The 20000-nt window shown below is 36.3% G+C and overlaps 2 protein-coding genes across 4 annotated transcripts in view; one reads left to right on the top strand and one right to left on the bottom strand.

Moving 5' to 3' along the window:
- The window catches only part of LOC144972760 (BAI1-associated protein 3-like), a 247908-nt gene that overhangs the window by 198385 nt on the left and 29523 nt on the right, over positions 1–20000 (bottom strand). The gene's annotated exons all lie outside the window — the stretch shown is intronic.
- LOC144974125 (uncharacterized) lies at positions 6001–9436 on the top strand. The gene is made up of 2 exons (XM_078917023.1): positions 6001–6347; positions 8288–9436. Exons 1-2 carry the CDS (start codon positions 6246–6248, stop codon positions 9296–9298), a joined length of 1113 nt encoding a protein of 370 aa, XP_078773149.1. The 5' UTR covers positions 6001–6245; the 3' UTR covers positions 9299–9436.

The following is a 20000-nucleotide window of genomic DNA, read 5'->3' as shown; positions in this document are numbered from 1 at the left end:
TCATTTTCATATCTTGTATAATCTCTCTCTCTCTCTCTCTCTCTCTCTCTCTCTCTCTCTCTCTCTCTCTCTCTCTCTGTGGCATATCACTTGGACGTAGCCTCCCACACAGTCCTTCGGAAGAAGTCTCTGTCTTGTGCCCATCTGCCACATTCCGTCACGCCGTTGTTGAGCCATTCCTGTATATCCTGTTGCCGTCTTCTTTGTGGTCTTCCTCTGCCTCTTTTGCCCTCCGCCATGCCCTCCAGTACATCTCTCTCTAGTGTGTCGTGTCTTTTCAGGTGCCCAAAGTAATTGAGTTTCAGCTTTTTTTATCTTACTCATTAGCAGGGACTCTTTTAGTCCTAGTGTTTTCATGATGTTTGCATTGCTTTCTTTGTTTGTCCACGGGATGCGTAAGATTTTTCTATAGCATTTCATTTCGAAGGCGGTTATTCTCTTTTCTGATTCTTTGGTTATAGACCATGTCTCGCATCCATATATTGCAGTAGGAAAAATACAGGATGTTAGGATCTTCATTTTCAGTCTGACATCCTCGCTCTTCCAGATCGCCATCATTTTGTTTAGTTTGTTGCTTGCAATTGCAAGTCTTCTCCTGATATCTGGTGCCGATTTTCCATTGGCTTCTATTTGTGCTCCAAGGTAAATGAAATTTGTAACATTTTCCAGTTGTTCTCCTTCTATTTCGACCTGAGCAGTGCTGCTTTTATCTGTGCTCATTATTTTCGTTTTCTTTGCGTTTAATAATAGGTCTTTGTCTTCACTATGTTTTTTTTTTTACCGATTTTACTAGTTTGTTGAGACCTGTTGATGTTGTTGACAATAGTGCCGTGTCGTCTGCATATCGTAGGTCAGAGATCTTCCTGCCATTTATCTTCACGGCACTGTACTCTTCATCTTTTTCTTCTGTCATTACATCACGCATTATTGTTTCTTGTATAATAAAATGTGTTTAAATGTTGTTAGAACTTTCTGACCCTTGATAATTGTATAATTATACGATATTACATATTATACAATAATATCAGGAGACAAGATGGACTTGACAGCACTCACGAAAAAAATAAATATATTAAATTATAATCGCATAGCGGAACAAAGCACCGTGTGGTTTTAATACTCGTGTGTTTGACAAAGCTGTGTCGGCAATAATTTAATATGATATATAATTATAAACCTCTTGTAATGTTATATAATATTATGCAAGATGAACCGCTTAAGAGGGAAGACGGATAATAATATCCTCATGGTTTTATGATCCAACTTGTCCTAATATCCGAGCAGATCGACCGGCTTTCCTTACTCAGCTTTACGGTGCGAGATTATAACAAGTAACATAGTATTATTTGGTTAAATCATAAGACCACGGGATATAATTTACTCCTTTGGAGAGAAAAAAGAAGGGTACTACGAGACACAACATTATATATATTTTATTATTTGATACGTCCTGTGAAGTACGAAACATCACACAAGTATAGATAGTATGCGCTTGACTAAGAAGTTCATCACATTGCCATCCGGAAGTATAACGGACCAAGACATAAAACTATTTGTAACCATGAACATTTATAGTATGGATAATACAATTAAGTGAGTATTACTCATAAACGTGGATGGCAAAAAAAAAACAATAACAAAGACCAGAGTGACGTCAACTTCATTCTATCTATAAATAATAATAACAACAAAAACGATTCACCATCCAAAGATTGCCCAAAGTAAAAGGCATGAAACAGATCTCTAGGAGTCAATAGTAAATCAAATATTTTATTTATGTATATTTACCGCTCCTCTAATACTAAAGTGGAGCACTATTATTTCGTGGTTCATATTTAATACCATATATATAGAGAGAGAGAGATAGATAGACAGACAGACAGACAGACAGACAGACAGACAGATGGATAGATAGATAGATAGATAGATAGATAGATAGATAGATAGATAGATAGATAATAGATAGATAGATAGATAGATAGATAGATAGATAGATAGATAGATAGATAGATAGATAGATAGATAGATAGATAGATAGATAGATAGATAGATAGATAGATAGATAAAACATTTCAAGTATAATTATGATCAACTTCTACATTACTGTTTCGAGCATTCGCTCTCATCAGGAAGTTGAAAGTGAGAGAGAGAGAGAGAGAGAGAGAGAGAGAGAGAGAGAGAGAGAGAGAGAGAGAGAGAGAGAGAGAGAAGGCAGTGATGATATTTACCTTTCATTAAACGAGTAACCTTTTGTAATCAAATAAACTATTAATAACAACGTGCTCCATCGATCAATTAAAAAAAAAAAAGATAAAATGATGTTACGGGAAGGGTTATCTAAAATTTATTTCAAAATTAATCTGGAATACCCATCAGATGATATTGATATATTTTTATTCGGGGGTGAGGGGGAGAGGATGATTTTCTAGAGTTTTGCTTTGATATGTTTAGAGTTTTTTCTCTATTTATTAGAAATTGTCTTCCTTTTCCTCCCGTACTTCCTCAAAGAAGGGTTTCGAATAGTTCAGTTGGTAGAGTATTAACTTCACCCGCAAAGGGACCTAGATCGATTCCGGGTAAATTCACCAGCAGCGTTTGGGTAGCTGAGTCTGTTAGATCCTTGCAGAAATTCCTTTGCGATAGACTAGCATCCTGTCTAAAGGGTAGCAAGCAATTGCTCTTGTCTGTTTTAATGCTGTAGATGCTGGAATTATCTCCGGCTCAATGGGCCTAACGGTTCTGAATGACAACTTCCTCAAAGCTGGTGATCCTTTTATCCAACTAGATATTTTTTTAAATTCCATCAACGAGACAAATGAATTCAAGGTTGTATTGCTTGTCACGCATGGCAATTAGAGAAAAAATGATATGATGATATTATTACAATGAAAATATAATGAATCAAGTAGAAACAAAGGAAAGGCAAGGCAGTTTGACAGCCTGTGTCGTTTAATTCATTATGGGCGAAGTCTGTCCTGACTCCAGCTTGGCATCAAGTTGATGCTTCCACCTAATGGCCTTGTGACCTCTTGTTGCTATGCCTTTTTGATTACTATCTTATGATAGGCGTCTCGGGTTGTTCAATCAAGATAGATAGCATGCGTTTGGCCAAGAAGCTCACAATATTGGCATCCGGAGTATAACGGACCAACACACAAAACTATGTGTAACCTTGAACATTAATATATATTGATAGAATGAAGTTGACGTCACTCAGGTCTTTGTTATTGCTTTTTGCCATCCGCGTGTATGAGTAATTCTCACTAAACTATATTAACCAGACTATAAACGTTCAAGGTAACACATAGTTTTGTGTGTTGGTCCGTTATACTTCCGGATGGCAATGTTGTGAGCTTCTTAGCCAAGCTCATACTATCTATAGTGTGCGCTTAGTTAAGAAGCTCACAGCATTGCCATTGTCTAACGGACCAACACACAAAACTATCTGTGACATTGAACGTTTGTAGTCTGGTTGATATAGTTTAGTGAGAATTACTCATAAACGCGGATGGCAAAAAGCAATAACAAAGACCTGAGTGACGTCAACTTCATTCTATCTATGTTCTTCACAAAGACTGATGAAATGTTTTGCTCGGTTCAGGCTTATATGGCAAACCCGATAAACTGTAGATAGTATGTGCTTGGCTAAGAAGTTCACAACATTGCCATCCGAAAGTAAAACGGACCAACACACAAAACTTTGTGTAACCATGAACGTCTTGTTAATACAGTTTAGTGAGAATTACTCATAAACGCGGATCGCAAAATTAAAAAAAAAACAAAAAACAATAACAAAGACCTGAGTGACGTCAACTTCGTTCTATCTGTAGAACATCAGGCAATGTAGGTGGCAATTTACCCTTTGTTTACAAAATTGTGGCGGTACACTGTAACCATCTGGTGTTACTAACATTGGCTTATTCGAAAAGGGACTACTCTTCTTGAGATGTACCATTTTTCTTAGAAGCAACAAGGCCAGATCAGACTTCATTTCAACAATGGACCTGTCTATTCTTCATACAGATATACATATTATACTTAATCTAATTTATTTTGCTTTAGTGAATTGGTGGTGGTAGGTAATAAATGCAACGATAAGCAACTTTGAAAATTGAGCACAATTATACTAGGTTTGGAGATGTCCTTGTGAAATGTTAGTGGGTAAAAGTAGGTGAAGACAGTCGATTGTACCTACGAATGTGGGTTAAGTGACCTTTGAATGTTTTTCTTCTGTTTGTGCGCCTGTATGTCTTTGTACTCTGTTTGGTTTAGTCGTTCCATTTGTACGTATAGCGTGACGTTACTAAGCCTGCTTCAGTTATTATTATTATTATTATTATTATTATTATTATTATTATTATTATTATTATTATTATTATTATTATTATTACTATTATTATTATCATTATTATTATCATCATCATCATCATCATCATCATCATTATCATTATTATTATTATTATTATTATTATTATTATTAGTAGTAGTAGTAGTAGTAGTAGTAGTAGTAGTAGTAGTAGTAGTAGTAGTAGTATAGTAGTAGTCGTAGTAGTAGTAGTAGCAGTAGTAGTCGTAGTAGTAGTAGTAGTAGTAGTAGTAGTAGTAGTAGTAGTAGTAGTAGTAGTAGTAGTAGTATCATTTATTATTATTATTTTATTATTATCATTATCATTATCATTATTGTTATTATTGCTATTATTATTATCATTGTCATCATCATCATCATCATCATCATCATCATCATCATCATCATCATCATCATCATCATCATCATCATCATCATTATTATCAATGTATAATTTTCGAGTATTGACCCTGTTGTAAATAATAGAGAAGAGGATCGAAAGAAAGAAAGAAATTATTTTTTTAAAAACATTTTTGATCAACACTTATAAAAGATTCCAATACACTATCAACGCCTTGCAGGGACCCAGGCATACAACCTATTGTAATAAATCAACCAGTGCGTTTTATCTCTTTTATTCCGCTCGATTTTCAATTGTTGTTAAATTATAGACTAACATCGCGGAACCATTCACCAATTATGACATAATAATAATTATATTTTTATATTTTGATAATATTATTATTACTTCATGGACGGGCGTTGAGAATATTAAGTACCTCTCTCTCTCTCTCTCTCTCTCTCTCTCTCTCTCACACACACACACACACACACACAAACATACACACACTCTCTCTCTCCCTCTCTCTCTCTCTCTCTCTCTCTCTCTCTCTCCCTCTCTCTCTCACACACACATACACACTCTCTTTCTTTCCCTCTCTCTCTCTCACACACACACTTACACACACATACTCTCTCACACACACACACATACACACTCTCTCTCTTTCCCTCCCTCTCTCTCACACACACACACACACACACAAACATACACACACTCTCTCTCTCCCTCTCTCTCTCTCTCTCTCCCTCTCTCTCACACACACACACATACACACTCTCTCTCTTTCCCTCTCTCTCTCTCACACACACACATACACACACACATACTCTCTCTCTCTCCCTCTCTCTCTCACACACACACATACACACTCTCTCTCTTTCCCTCTCTCTCTCACACACACACACATACACACACACATACTCTCTCTCTCACACACACACATACACACTCTCTCTCTTTCTCTCTCTCTCTCACACACACACATACACACACACATACACACTCTCTCTCTCTCCCTCTCTCTCTCACACACACACATACACACTCTCTCTCTTTCCCTCTCTCTCTCACACACACACATACACACACACATACTCTCTCTCTCTCTCTCTCTCTCTCTCTATCTATCTATCTATCTATCTATCTATCTATCTTTATGTCTCTGTGCACGCTATGAAAACAAACAAGACACGTGATTAGACCGGGTTTGTTGTTGTTATGTTACACAATAATGATATGGTTTAGGGCACGTATTGCAATACTGTTTACTATATTATTATAAGACAAAAATTCACCATGACCGGAATGAAGTGTCTTTCATCTGCTTTTTGATTGGTTATTTATGTTATGTGTTGTTTAAATTAGGTTAGGATTTGCTTTAAGTGTGTAATCTTAACGCGCCGTTAAGGCCGGTGTTGTGTTTTGTTTATTTTTCTTATCATGGCGAGACAACAGCAATAACAACAACATTATCATCAACCCAAACAGCATCATCATATCATCATCATCATCACGTTTGTCAACAACACAGACTTCTGTGGTCAACAAACACTTGTAATGTTTTCCTCGTCACCGACATCTCATTCACATGATGTATATGAGGAAATGGGGATGTTTTCTATATGGAATACTGAGTCGGGGACACATTGTTGGGATTTGGTAAGACATGGCCGTACGGTAATAATAGTGTGTTTCTATATTCATTTAAAGATTATAATGAGATCGTGCACATGTTATACCAATGTTTCATCTCTCTCTCTCTCTCTCTCTCTCTCTCTCTCTCCCTCTCTCTCTCTCTCTCTCTCTCTCTCTCTCTCTCTCTCTCTAATATTCTCTTCTCTTCCTATTTTCTCCCACGGCTCCACTCTTCCATCACGTTCCCTCCCGATTCTCTATCCGATTTGGAACCGGTCAGTTTGCTTATGAGTCGAGCATTCAATCAATCAATCAATTGAGCTTCGGGACGACCAGCAACAACATCATTAACCTTGTTTTTAAAGTCAACTCTGTCACATCACCTAATCCTGCCTTGTTTATCATCGCCGTCGTCGTCATCATCGCCGCCATTCCTATCTAATTTCTCAGATACCTCAAATCCCCAAGGAATCCTTACAACTGCATTGCATCATTCCGTGATTACATCCTTACTCCTAGCAGATCTTTTCGATGTTACTCTTAACATTGTTGTTATCGCTGACTTTTGTTTTCCTAATTATTTCTTTTTTCAAAATAACACACGAATTCTTCCTATTCTTCTTTTTCTTTCTTTCTTTTTCTTTCTTCTTCTTCTTCTTCTTCTTCTTCTTCTTCTTCTTCTTCTTCTTCTTCTTCTTCTTCTTCTTCTTCTTCTTCTTCTTCTTCTTCTTCTTCTTCTCCTTATTCTCCTTCTTCTTCTTCTCCTTCTTCTTCTTCTCCTCCTCCTCCTCCTCCTCCTCCTCCTCTTCATCTTCTTCTTCTTCTTCTTCTTCTTCTTCTTCTCTTCTTCTTCTTCTTCTTCTTCTCTCTTCTTCTTTTTCTTCTCTCTCCTCCTCTCTCTCTCTCTCCTCCTCTCTCCTTCTTCTTCTTCTTCTTCTTCTCCTTCTCCTTCCTTCTCCTTCTTCTTCTTCTTCTTCTTCTTCTTCTCTTCTCTTCTTCTTTTCTTCTTCTTCTCTTCTCTCTCTCCTCCTCTCCTCCTTCTCTCCTCCTCCTCCTCCTCCCCCTCCTCCTCCTCTCCTCCTCCTCCTCTCCTCCTCTCCTCCTCCTCCTCCTCCTCTCTACTACTACTACTACTACTACTACTACTACTACTACTACTACTACTACTACTACTACTACACTACTACTACTACTATAATAATAATAATAATAATAATAATAATAATAATAATATAATAATAATATAATAATAATAATAATAATAATAATAATAATAATAATAATAATAATAATAATAATAATAATAATATTAAAAATAATAATAATAATAATAATAATAATAATAATAATAATAATAATAATAATAATAATAATAATAATAATAATAATAATATAATAATAATAATAATAATAATAATAATAATAATAATAATAATAATAATAATAAATAATAATGTTTCTACTACTACCACCACCACCACTACTGCTTCTACTACTACTACTACTACTACTACTACTACTACTACTACTACTACTACTACTACTACTATACTACTACTACTACTACTACTTTATTATTGTTATCCTTATTATTATTATTATTATTATTATTATTATTATTATTATTATTATTATTATTATTATATATTATTATTATTATTATTATTATTATTATTATTATTATTATATTATTATTATTATTATTATTATTATCATTATTACTACCTCTACTACTACTTCTGCTAATACTAAAACTACTGCGACTTCTACATAAACAACTTTTAAATTCAATGTACTAAGTCGTTCAGAGCCTATTTCTTCGACATTTCTTCTCTTTAATCCGTGATACATTTGTTCTATAGGGTGAAATTTTCAATAAAACTGAGTTAAACATAAACAAAAAGCAGTATATTATTATAATTTATAAACTATCCAATTAACTTTTTAATTTTTCCGCATTCAAGGCTCACAAGATTTGGAATTGCGTATTTTGCTCTGAAGGATCAACTCCTAATACCGTGAGGCAGAATAAAATATGCCGGAGATTTTACATATCTGCCTGGATGCTGGGTCTAATGTTCAGCATTGCCTCTACCATGTACGGATTTCTACAAGGCATTGAGAGAACCTCGCGCATTTGTCTGTGGGTGTCCGTTGTTGGCAGCTTCGTTGCGGGATTAACTCACATATACATCATGAACAAGAAATTCCACTGCACGAGAAAGTCCTGGATGCTCTACAGATTTGTATTTTCTTTGGCAAGCATTGTCATAATTTCCTCTTTCATTGCGGCTGGCACATTTATGGTTAATGAACCGCACGGATTATTCATTTTGTCCGGTTTTCTGTCGATTGTGTGTTATGCTTTAGCAGGAACTGCTATGTCAAAGAGATTGTATTGGGAATGCAGGCGGAATTTTGAAGATATTTACACCGAAATCAGAACGCGCCGAAGGCGACGCAATAGTCGTCGAGTTTCAACAATTAGTTATATTCGTTATGACAATCATGACAGTCTGGCTATTGCTTACGGTGAATTTGACTATGACGGTCAAACAGATTTTAGCAACGGACAACGAGTTTTTCAACCTTGTACAAGGTTTATCATCTCCAGTATCTACAATGGTTATAACAATCACAACAACAACAACATCAGAAACGGGCGTTGGAGTAATTCTTTCATAGGGCTTCCTATTCTTACAATTCCATCATACGAAGAAGTCATTAACGAAACAGAGCAAATGAGATTAGACCAACCTCCAAAATACACGGAGCTTTACACCGTTTCCGTACACTCGCCTTCTTCAACTGTAGATACTGACGAACCCATAGAACTTCACATTGACCCCGAGGAGGAACGATCCAGGGATCAAATAGCAACGACGTCACATCCACCACCTCAATATTCAGAGCATGTTCACGAGACAACCGTACAGACTGACACCGTTAGACAGTTTTCTTCAAATTATAGTTGATATGGTTTCATTGATAAACAGTTTGGGGAAATATGACATGTTCTCCATCATCAGAATGATCGTAAACATTTTTAATGACAATAATGATATTTTAATGATTTAAATGATGATTAAATGTGCATTCACTTCCTTGTTAAATCAACTCCTCATACTTATTATTATAACACCTGCTTTGTGTTCTGATAGCTTTGATGACTAAACAACAGGACAATGACAAAACACATTTTTATTATTTCGACAGGAAACATTTATTTCAAGTATCGATATATATAATGTTGAACCCCAACTTGTCGAAAAGGCTTAACCCTGAAACTCAAGTCAAGCTGAGGGCAATACAATCTATCGATACATGAAGTAAATTGTACAAGTCGAAATGAAAATAATGTGTATTTTGCAATATTATGATGACTATATGCCATACTCGTATACGTTTTCAACATTTTGGCAAGAGAACTTGTCCTTCAAAGGTCTATCAATTGAAATGACAACAAACGTTTCAATAAATTTAAAACCTGGGACTTTCCTAAATTCCAAATTTTGAGAGTTTTTGACAAGATGAAGATCATTTTAATCCATAGAATTCTGCCCATAATGTTTAAAACGTATTTTTTTTCAGAGTACAGCAGTTAATGACACTTTAAATTAATTCCGTAGATATAGGAAAAGTGCAGCAAAAGCAGGGATACATGTATTGTTTATCATGGGAGTATTTTCAAAGGTAGAAAATACGTGTAATGTAGCGAAAAGAAATAGCACAGTTTGATTCCAGTAGCAGTGTGTGTCTTTATCGTGTATCTGGTCCATATCAGTCTAGTATATGAGGGCTACGGTCTAGACCAAGGTACAAATGACAGAACTCGGTCAATGGGTATTCGGATGTTATATAACCATTCACCATCTTTACTGGGCCATATAGCATTGTAAAATAATATAGTAGATTGTATTATATGGACCTAAACTGTCCATTTAAACATGACAGAAAACGAGAAAAACTCCGTGAGCTATAAGGTTCTGAAACACTACTACTTCTACTACTACTACTACTACTACTACTACTACTACTACTACTACTACTACTACTAGTAGTAGTGCTACTACTACTACTACTACTACTACTACTACTACTACTACTACTACTACTACTACTACTACTACTACTACTACTACTACTACTACTACTACTTCTACTGCTGCTTCTGTTGCTGCTGCTACCACCACAACAAGAACATTATCCACATTCATTTCCCACTATCTTGAGTTCAGAACAATCTTATCAAATAGACATTACAACCATTATCCCTGCAAGTAACTTAGGTCTAGATTCATTTAATATTTTCAAATCACCAAAAACAAAATCCAATCCTTCTTCCATTATGAAATATGATTCATTAAATAATAATCCCATTCTAAACGGGCTAAAATCAATACAATGCAGATTATTCTTGACGAGAAAATTCTAATTCATACATCACTATAACTCAGTTAATTATGGCTTTACCTTCAAATGTAAAATCCTCGAAAATTAGAATAGTTAATCAAAGTTGAATTATCAGATATTTAATTGGACATTGGCAGTTAGAATCGATGCAAGTCTAATAATGATGAATTATGCCTGATGACGGGTTGATAATACTTAAATAATTGACAAAGTTAAGAGAGAGAGAGAGAGAGAAAAAATGATCACATGAAGTCGCGATATTGTACAAATAAACAGACCTCTGATCTTTATAATATTTATATTGTGAAAACAGCCGATACAGAATAGTTATTTTTCATATTGGTGCTGTCGTTTAAGCAAAATACTCACAACATCTGATCAACGCGCCTTTGAACATGATTAAGGACATTTAAAAGTCGAGACCTTTACTTCAAATGCTATTCTGTGATGGGTTTTTATGGGGCAAATTCCATAAAAATAAGATTCATTCCCATGAGGAAATTTCTCTTTACAGTCTGTGCCAAGTAAAGGAGACTGAAACAACTCAGACGCAATGCAGCGCCACAAATTGAGCGATGAAGATTAAGTTTCCTTGCTTAAGGAGAAAATGAGATTCAGAAACCAGGACTTGAATCAGTAGCCTCCAGTTATTAGGCCATTGCTTAGTCGTCGTGTCATCACCCAATAAATAACCAGTGTAGAATCCTGGTAAAGCCGTCACCGCTGGATCAGAAAGATTGGTTGATTTAAAGCAAGGGTGAATTTATCAATGATCACGGGACCACACTTATATAAACAACAGAAATGTGTTAACAACAGAAGGTGTTGATTTTAAAAGTGTTGACCTAATACGGATGTCACTGTATATCATCAGATCACATTAACCATCTTAAAAACAATATACTACGACTGAATATCCTATTTCCGATCACAGGGCTGTGCTCCGAGAAAACAAGTATGTTTATGATTGGGGTTTTTTGTTTTATTTTTTGTTTTGTTTTGTTTTTTCTTGGGTTTTTTTTTTGTTTTGTTTTGTTTTATTTTTTGTTTTTGTTTTTTGTTGTCTTTTTGTAGCTAAGAATTTCTTTCTAAATTCAATCAACTAAAAAAGAGCCCCAAACCTGATTCACTTCAAACACAGAAATCGTGTACCTACTACAATTGGATTCAGTAGTCTGATGTCACGCTGCCCGGCGGTCATCTTGGTTCTAAACAAAGAAAATCATTACTTTTTATTCTTCATGCTGGCTAGAACTTTTCATATGCCTTGTGATCAGAATGTGTAAAAGTCAAAACATGATCAAATTTATGGGGTTTTTTTTTTCCTCTGGCACGCTTTTATGCTCGCCGGAGAAATATTTCATACGGCGTCCGCCATTGTTCCGATAGTTTAGACCCAGTGTTACTAAGTTACCATTCGTCATTAGGAAGGAAGTGACGTTACGACTGTTGAAGAGTATTGCTGATCGATTTAAGCAGTTAACTGCTGTACTCTGGAAACAACAATCATTTAAGAAGTTGGCCTGAAAGCTCTTCCTTCAAATATCGATCGATTTAAATGACCCTCATCTTGACAAAAACTTTAATTTAAGACTTCTTATATTGGAAGGACGAGTATTTTTTGGGCCAAATTATTAAATACGTGTCTTTCCATAGCACGAGTACGACAGCTAACTAGTGACCCTCTACTTCCCATTATTCTCTCTGAGGGTTTTTTTATTTCACAAAGTAACGGCCGGTCATCCATAATGGAAGTAATAATTTTCTGGGCAAAATGATAATAATGTGTTTTGTCAGGGTAGGGCAAACACGGTCTAGATGATATTATATCCATTTACAGATTAGACCATCATCACCAGACAGAGACACAGCATGACGTCTTAAAAGCCCCTGAATCAATATTGGGGATAAGAAAATGACAAGACTTTGATTCGCATTGGCGGTTAGATTAGAACATTCTTCTAGTAGTATCTAAAGACCAGGAAAAGAAAAAAAAAGTTTCTTGACTAAACATTAAAAGCTGTCGCATCATCCTTTGTTTTCTTAATTTCTATATCTATCAAATATTATAGGGACTGAACTTTGATCGACAAAACCCTTATTATCTCCAAAATTACTTTCCTACTTACTGTATATTTTACATTACCCATCTGACTATTCGCTTTGTTTTTAAGAATATTAATTTAAACATCTTATAAGTCAAAGCTATGTAGAAAAAAATTAATTAGCAATCTATTTTTGAAAAAAACACCCAGGGCATTATTCAATACAAGCAAGTATTTTCATCTTTAACCAATTTACTGCCGCATTTTGGAGAGGAATGCATTTAATAATTTGGCCAGAAAACTCATCCTTCAAATATCATTCGATTTAAATGAGGCTCACACTGGCAAAAAGTTTTGTGGCCAAAGTTTTAAATACTTGTTTGTTTTTTTTTTTTTTTCCAGAGCGAGGCAGTTAACGGGTTATAACAGAAAATGAAGTGAGTAGAAAAGGACCAGAATACAATAGACAATAAAAATGTCGCTGCGATGGGGGCTCGAACCTGCGACCTTACTGATACGACAACTCCGTATGGCCCTGAGAAGGACGCTATGCAGCCGACGACATCCACCACTTTTGCCAAAAGTGATGGATGAGGCATCTTTGTGTGTTTTTATGTTTTAAGAGTTTATACCGCTTGCAACACATTAAGGTTATTTCAGCGCCAGTATAAAGTGAGAAAATGGAATGGTGAAATAATTCTTTATTTACAATTTAAGAAAACGAGAAAAACAGATAAAGTTAAAAAAGGTAAAAGATGTAGATTCCAAGAGCAATTTGCATAGTTTGACAAAGTACAGGATCCCACTAAGAATAATACACTCAATTGCTTTTCATGATATGATCAAATAAAACTATTTTTATTTAACAGAGAAAAATATCATCTTCCTTAACACCATAAATATTTGACTGCTTCCCTCTCAGCCAAGAATTCCGGCCAGGTTCAGGACAAAACCAAGGAATCCCATTCCAAGACAAAGACTTGGAGCAACATAGAGACCAGATTTAAGGGGGGAAAGAATACATAGCAAGTGACCATGGGATGGAAGATGATCCCACCCAGGCACCTTTGTTTCACCATCCGTCTGCGATTGTAATCAATAAAACAGGGCCATTCAAACTATGAAGGCACAAAATATGGGCAATTTCAGTGACTACATTAATATATTTGAATACAGAAATCCCCTTCCTGACTCGATCCACGGGCTACTACTTACAAATACACCCTTCGATCCTCCAGGAAGTCATCTCAGGACAATGAGGAATGAGATTAGCGGAAGAGCAGCGTCCCTTAATTGGACGTCACTTTACAGAGAGAACGTCAATTTGGTTTTGAAGTGTCTCAAGCCGCTTTCACCGGAAGCGAGGACGAGAGACGCATGCGCACAACCAACATGACGTTCTCTCTCTTATAACTTTTCCGCCGGTGACGTCACAGACTATGGGTGACGTCCAATCAAGGGACGCTACTCTTCCGCTAATCTCATTCCCTATATAAACAAAAATGGACATCCACATAAAAGAGCAGACGAAAATGTAGGGGAGGGGCATAGAGAAGCACTATTCCATTATAATTAAACCCTATCACAGCCACTCCGCTTGTGGTAACGTTGATTATCATACATGAATCGAAAGAAACCAATAAGAACATAATAATGATACGAAAGATAGGATGCATTGCCAAAGCAAAGCTCGAGCGAAATGATATGCTTGATGTTTCTAATGGATTTTAGAGGACGTGTACTTATTTGCAGGTTGATAACCCAGACTGTTATGGTATCATTGTTGTAATGGAAATACTCTCAACACGACGCAAAATATTGTCCATAACAACAATGTTAAGTCAGGACCGTAATTGTGTTCGGTTATCAGACCTGCTAATATATACACCTTGATATTAGCCCTTTGAGGACTGATGGAACCCTCAAGTCTCTCTGATCAAATAGTTTCATAAATAATCAAAATTTAACCCAATCATTGTTTTGATTTTTCTAACCTTTGTGTCAATAAATATTTTTTTTAATTTTGATGCGGTCATATTTGATTCTGAATGTTATTTGTTGGAGTTCTCGATAGCTCAGTTGGTAAAGCACTCGCTTCACAAGCAAAGGACAATATTCTTATTATTTCCATGTTACAGCCGTTTTGTCCTTGAATTTTTAACCAAATAAATATTTCATTTAGTGTGTCACCTCGTATTATCATTTTCATGTTAAAATTGACTTATTCACACACGGAGCAGTTATTTTGTGGAGAACAGACGGTGTCACTTTCCCCATGTGCACCTATTTGCAGGTCTGATAACGGAACGCATTTATGGGCTTGACTTATAATTCTTGTGATGGACAGTAGTTTGCGTTAGTTTGAGAGCATTTCCATTACACAATAAGACCATAACAATGTTCAATGTCAGAGATAGGCTATAAATAAGAACACGTTGCACTTTCCAAATTGTCATCCCATTTTATTGAATGCAATATCCTCTATGGACTTTTTGTGCGACTAAGATGTGCAAAAATATTCATTATTCTAAAAGTAGTGATGAAAAAACAAAGGGAATGAAAAATAATCATGAACGTTACAAACAACATGGGATGTTTCGGATCAAATTCTTCTTCAGCTTGAAATCACAAATAAATAATTTTTTACTGAACAGGTAATTGCACTGTCTCCAGAAAACAAAAAGATGGGGAAAGTCTAGATGCTCCTTGTCTTGTGGTCATTGAAGACCGCTATAGTGTTGGTCACTCTGGAGCCCTGCGATATGTAATTTGTCCAAAATATGCTAGATGTCTTCGATATACATCCTTTCTATATTAATGGTCTACTATTATAGCTATAAAACAATATGTTTTAACCCCCTCTTAACCACCCATAGTAAAATCCTCACATTTGTTACGATGCAGCCAACATTTTTGTCATTCTAATTTCTTTTGTACATCATAATATTTGAACAAAAATGTTTCCTTTAGTTAAAGTATACTATTAACACTGTGTTGAAGAGCTCTTTTAGCAGAAAAAAATATATATAGCAAGAACTAGACTAACAGATTTTGTGTTTAAATGAAATAAATCTATTTTTGTATAGGTTGGGTGTGATGTTTGGGGGAAAATCCGGAAAATGGCCGGTCGGTAAGGAGAGAGTTAACTCACTCAACCCTAACACCGACTATATCCGTAGTTAACCGGGTTACTTTTACCCCATGCCTATTTATTTACAATTTTCTGAGACAAATTATAGGGGTATTATAAAAGAGTTTCTGGGATGACAGGAGAAGAATTAAAGATATACAGAGAAGTGGTAAGACATGGAATGAGATAAAAAAAAAGTTAGCTCAGAATAGAGAAGGATGGAAACTGTTTGTCTGTGGCCTATACCCTGATCCAGGGTGAAAAAGGCAATGATGATGATAATGAAAGCTAATGTTTTTAGTTTTTACATATTAATGGTAGTTGAATAAAACCATCTATGCACATGCTTATTTTAATACATTTTTCCAGTTTTGAAAAGTAGCAAAAATATCTAGGATTGAGTGAGTTGTTTTTGTTTTTGTTGTTTTTTAAAGGGTTTTACGGCACTTGCAACACATTTAGGTTATATCCGCGCCAGTAAAAAGGAAGAAAATGGGATAGTAAAAAGTTATAGAATTACAATTAAAGCACTCAAGAAAAGTAAGACATGGGGGAACTGGGAACAAATAGGGATCAGATGTAGATTCCAAGAGCATACCACCAATGTACTTAGTTTGAGATCACCTAAAAGTCTCATCCAGACACAAGCACAGGTCCCAACTAAGAGGAATACACTCAAATGTTTACCAATCATATAATATAATATGTAAACTAAACATAATACAATGCATAACAGAGAGATGATTTACAAGAAAAAAATATCATCTCCCAAAACTATAACTATACATTCGACTGTTTCCCTCCCAGCCAAGGAGCTCCGGCGAGGATCAGGACAAAACTAAGTAATCTCATTCCAAGACAATGACAGGAAACAATTGGGAACCGGGTATGGGGGGATAGAAGACCCAGCATGTACCTCCCTGCCCACTATGGGAGGTCAGGATCCCCACCCAGATTGAGTGAGTTAATGGCTATCGTCCACAAAGGGTTTTTAAAAGATTATCGGTTGTTGTATCATGCGTGTTGCTAAATCTTATGCATTCAACACAACACATATTAATTGCTTCTTTGAACAGCTGTTGTCCTCCTAGTTTCTCCATTAACGTCAGCTGTCATGATTGATTTCTTGATGCTATCGGATCCCTCGTTATGTTCTTACTGTAAACATCTCACTGAGCAACTTTTTCTATTTGAAGCAGTCCACGGTTTTATATTTTCATACCGTGGCCCTACAGTGTATTTATTGTTTTGTAACAAAATCAAGTGATGTTGAGCGCGGTCAGTGGCTGGAGGAATGAAGATGACCGCAAAACTTTGGCCCCTTAGTTACACGTTACCCATATTACTGCAATCGACTCGCGTGTATATGATACCGTTTGGAAACGATTGGTCACATATCATACTAAAGAAGTGTCCATAGAGCTGGAGTTGATCCCGGTTTCTATAACGTGAAAAAGACAACAATTTCTTTCCATCCTTTAGATAGGACCCTATTCTATTGCAAAGTAGGCTACTTTCCGACATGTCTAACAGACCTAGCTACCCAATTGCTGCATGGTGGACAGCGGGGATCAGAGTAAAATATAAACTGCACCTGGGATCGAACTAGGTCCTTTTGTGTGTGAATTGAGAGCAAAACTAAGCTAAAATAGTCCCCCACACATCATGTTACATATACATTATCTATAAATTATGCAGCATTAGGCTTGTTAGTATAATGCGTTCAATTTCAAGAACCTGAAGCGATAAACTTTAGAAGAAAAAAACTCTGCAGTCCAAAACAATTTTTATTTATTATTTTCCGGTTATTCATTCAGTAGGAAGACTACCCGCCCCCCCCCCCCCCCCCCCCACATTCTCCATTCTTATTTTCTCATTAATCTTTAATCCAGTAACTTTTCTTTCATCAGGTGGCTTTAACCAGTCAACTGTCGTACCCTTGAAAGATACATATTTAAAAATGTGGCCAGAAGACTTGTCCCTCAAATTATCGATCAATTTTAATGTCCCTCATTTTGTCAAAAACTTTCAAACCTGGATCCCCGATGGCTGACAGTGATCGTAAAATAATGTTCCGGTACCGGCGTTTTGTCCTTGTATTAAGACCCTTTACAAACATTACCCCACTCGACTCAGGTATGAATAAGTACCATATATAGGCAGTCATTTACGAATAGCGTTAAGAGTTTAAGCACAAAGAGGTCGCCTAACAGGTGACAGGTGCGATATGAAATTGAAATTTGATTTAGCAGGGCCTGCTGGAAATAAACAAAACACTCATTGAGCACAGAAATCCCATGCCCTGCAAACGGCGCTATTAATTCAAGGTTCAAATTTTAAAAATTGATCTGCTTCATTCAGGGTTCCCAATTAATAGCTTAGTTGGTAAAGCGTTCGATTCACACGCGCAAAGGGACCAAGTTCGATCCCGGTGAAGTCGAGATTTTTTTTTCTGACCCTTCCTGTTCACCCAGCAGTGATTGTTGAGTAGCCGCGTCTGCTAGATCTGGCAGAAAATACTTAGAGATAGACGAGAGTAATATCCACAGAATTGCAAGCCTTTTTAAATATTTAAAAAATTCCTTGGTATTTGTAAAATTCAATCATATAGCGTGTCAAAATAGTAGCCAGAGATCTAAATTTCTTTCGAAAAATAATCCCCCAAAATAATCTCTCTGAAGATGGGCCACGAATGTACGGATTAAACAAACATTATTTTTACCAAATGTCTAGCTTAGTCTGTTAGTTTGCGATAGACCAGCGTACTATCCACAGAATTGCAAGCCGTTTCACGCTATAGGAACCGGGATAAACTCCGGCTCCGTGGACCTCATCGGCTACTACGACTGCTTCATTACGTGTTTGTCTTGTTTTTTCTCTTTCTAATGCAGGTCATTGCCCCATAATCACGATAAATCTTTGATCTCCTTATTGTAAATCCTATGCTAAGACTGACGTTACTTGATTAAAAATGATATATAATTATAGATTGTCTCATATTCATTTAAACCGCTCGAATGTTTCATTGACATGTGACATCATGCTCTACCCATCTCCAGCCGCCTATTATTCTGTGTAAATAATGAAATAATGGATCCACTCTCTTTTCGATTGCGGGGAAGTAAACAATTGAGAGGTGCTTTTACAAAACTCGTTATCTCTGATTTTCTCATTTTAAGACTTTTAAGATTTTCCCTCTTTAGACTCTCCATGGACATTGCTTTACTGTGATTAAAGATCAGTTACAGTATATTTATTTTAAACAAACACTTATGATTATATAGTATGTAGTCAAACAATATAGTGCAATGTCCACTGAAGGTGCTCAAAGCGCTTGGAAGGGGTCACTAGCCAACAGTAACACTTAACATGTAGGACGAGACATGGCGCCTGCAAGACGATAATACCTTTTTTCCGACAGAGGCAACGCTGTTAACGACCAGGTACTCATTTTACACCTGAGTACGTTGGGATAGAATGTAAGTAAAGAGCCTTTTCCAAGGACTCAACTATGCGCCGCTCAAAGCGAGACTATGACCCAGGATCGTCCGATCCAAAGACGCGTGTCATACCACTAGACCTCATAGCCACACAATCAATAGAATAAAGTTGTTATGTCAATGGACACTAATGATTACGTTTAAATGAAGTGGGAAAATCTCAAAATGAAAAGAAATCAACTTAACGTGTTTTGTAAAACTACTCGTTTATCATAACATTGTGTCTAATCTCTTATCGACGAATCGTCGTCGTTCTCTTCATCTATCTCATCATACCTCCTCTCTCTCTCTCTCTCTCTCTCTCTCTCTCTCTCTCTCTCTCTCTCTCTCTCTCTCAATATTTTGATTTCGTTAACTCAACGCTGTCCATTTTCTATTCCTCTCGCCTAGTTCTCTTTTTTACCCTATCTCCAATCCGTCTTTTTCTATTATGCATTCACTTATTTCTTGTGTGTTTCTGCGTGTGTGTGTGTGTGTGAGAGAGAGAGAGAGAGAGAGAGAGAGAGAGAGAGAGAAGGATTGAGAGGCGTTGGGGGGGGGGGGGGCGGCAAATTCACAGGCCTGTGTGTTTATGATATGAATTGAGAGA

The sequence above is a fragment of the Berghia stephanieae genome, chromosome 5 (genome assembly GCF_034508935.2).
Source record: "Berghia stephanieae isolate SIO BIC M18660-M18661 chromosome 5, UCSD_Bste_1.3, whole genome shotgun sequence".
Taxonomy (NCBI): domain Eukaryota; kingdom Metazoa; phylum Mollusca; class Gastropoda; order Nudibranchia; family Aeolidiidae; genus Berghia; species Berghia stephanieae.
This window is presented reverse-complemented; position numbering and strand designations above follow the sequence as displayed.

What these genes read in the sequence shown, in the direction of transcription:
- LOC144974125 (XM_078917023.1), top strand. Translation starts at nt 6,246, where the DNA reads ATGTTTTCCTCGTCACCGACATCTCATTCACATGATGTATATGAGGAA. An exon ending in GGACACATTGTTGGGATTTG is followed by an intron (nt 6,348 to 8,287) that starts GTAAGACATGGC and finishes TCCGCATTCAAG; the next exon opens with GCTCACAAGATTTGGAATTG.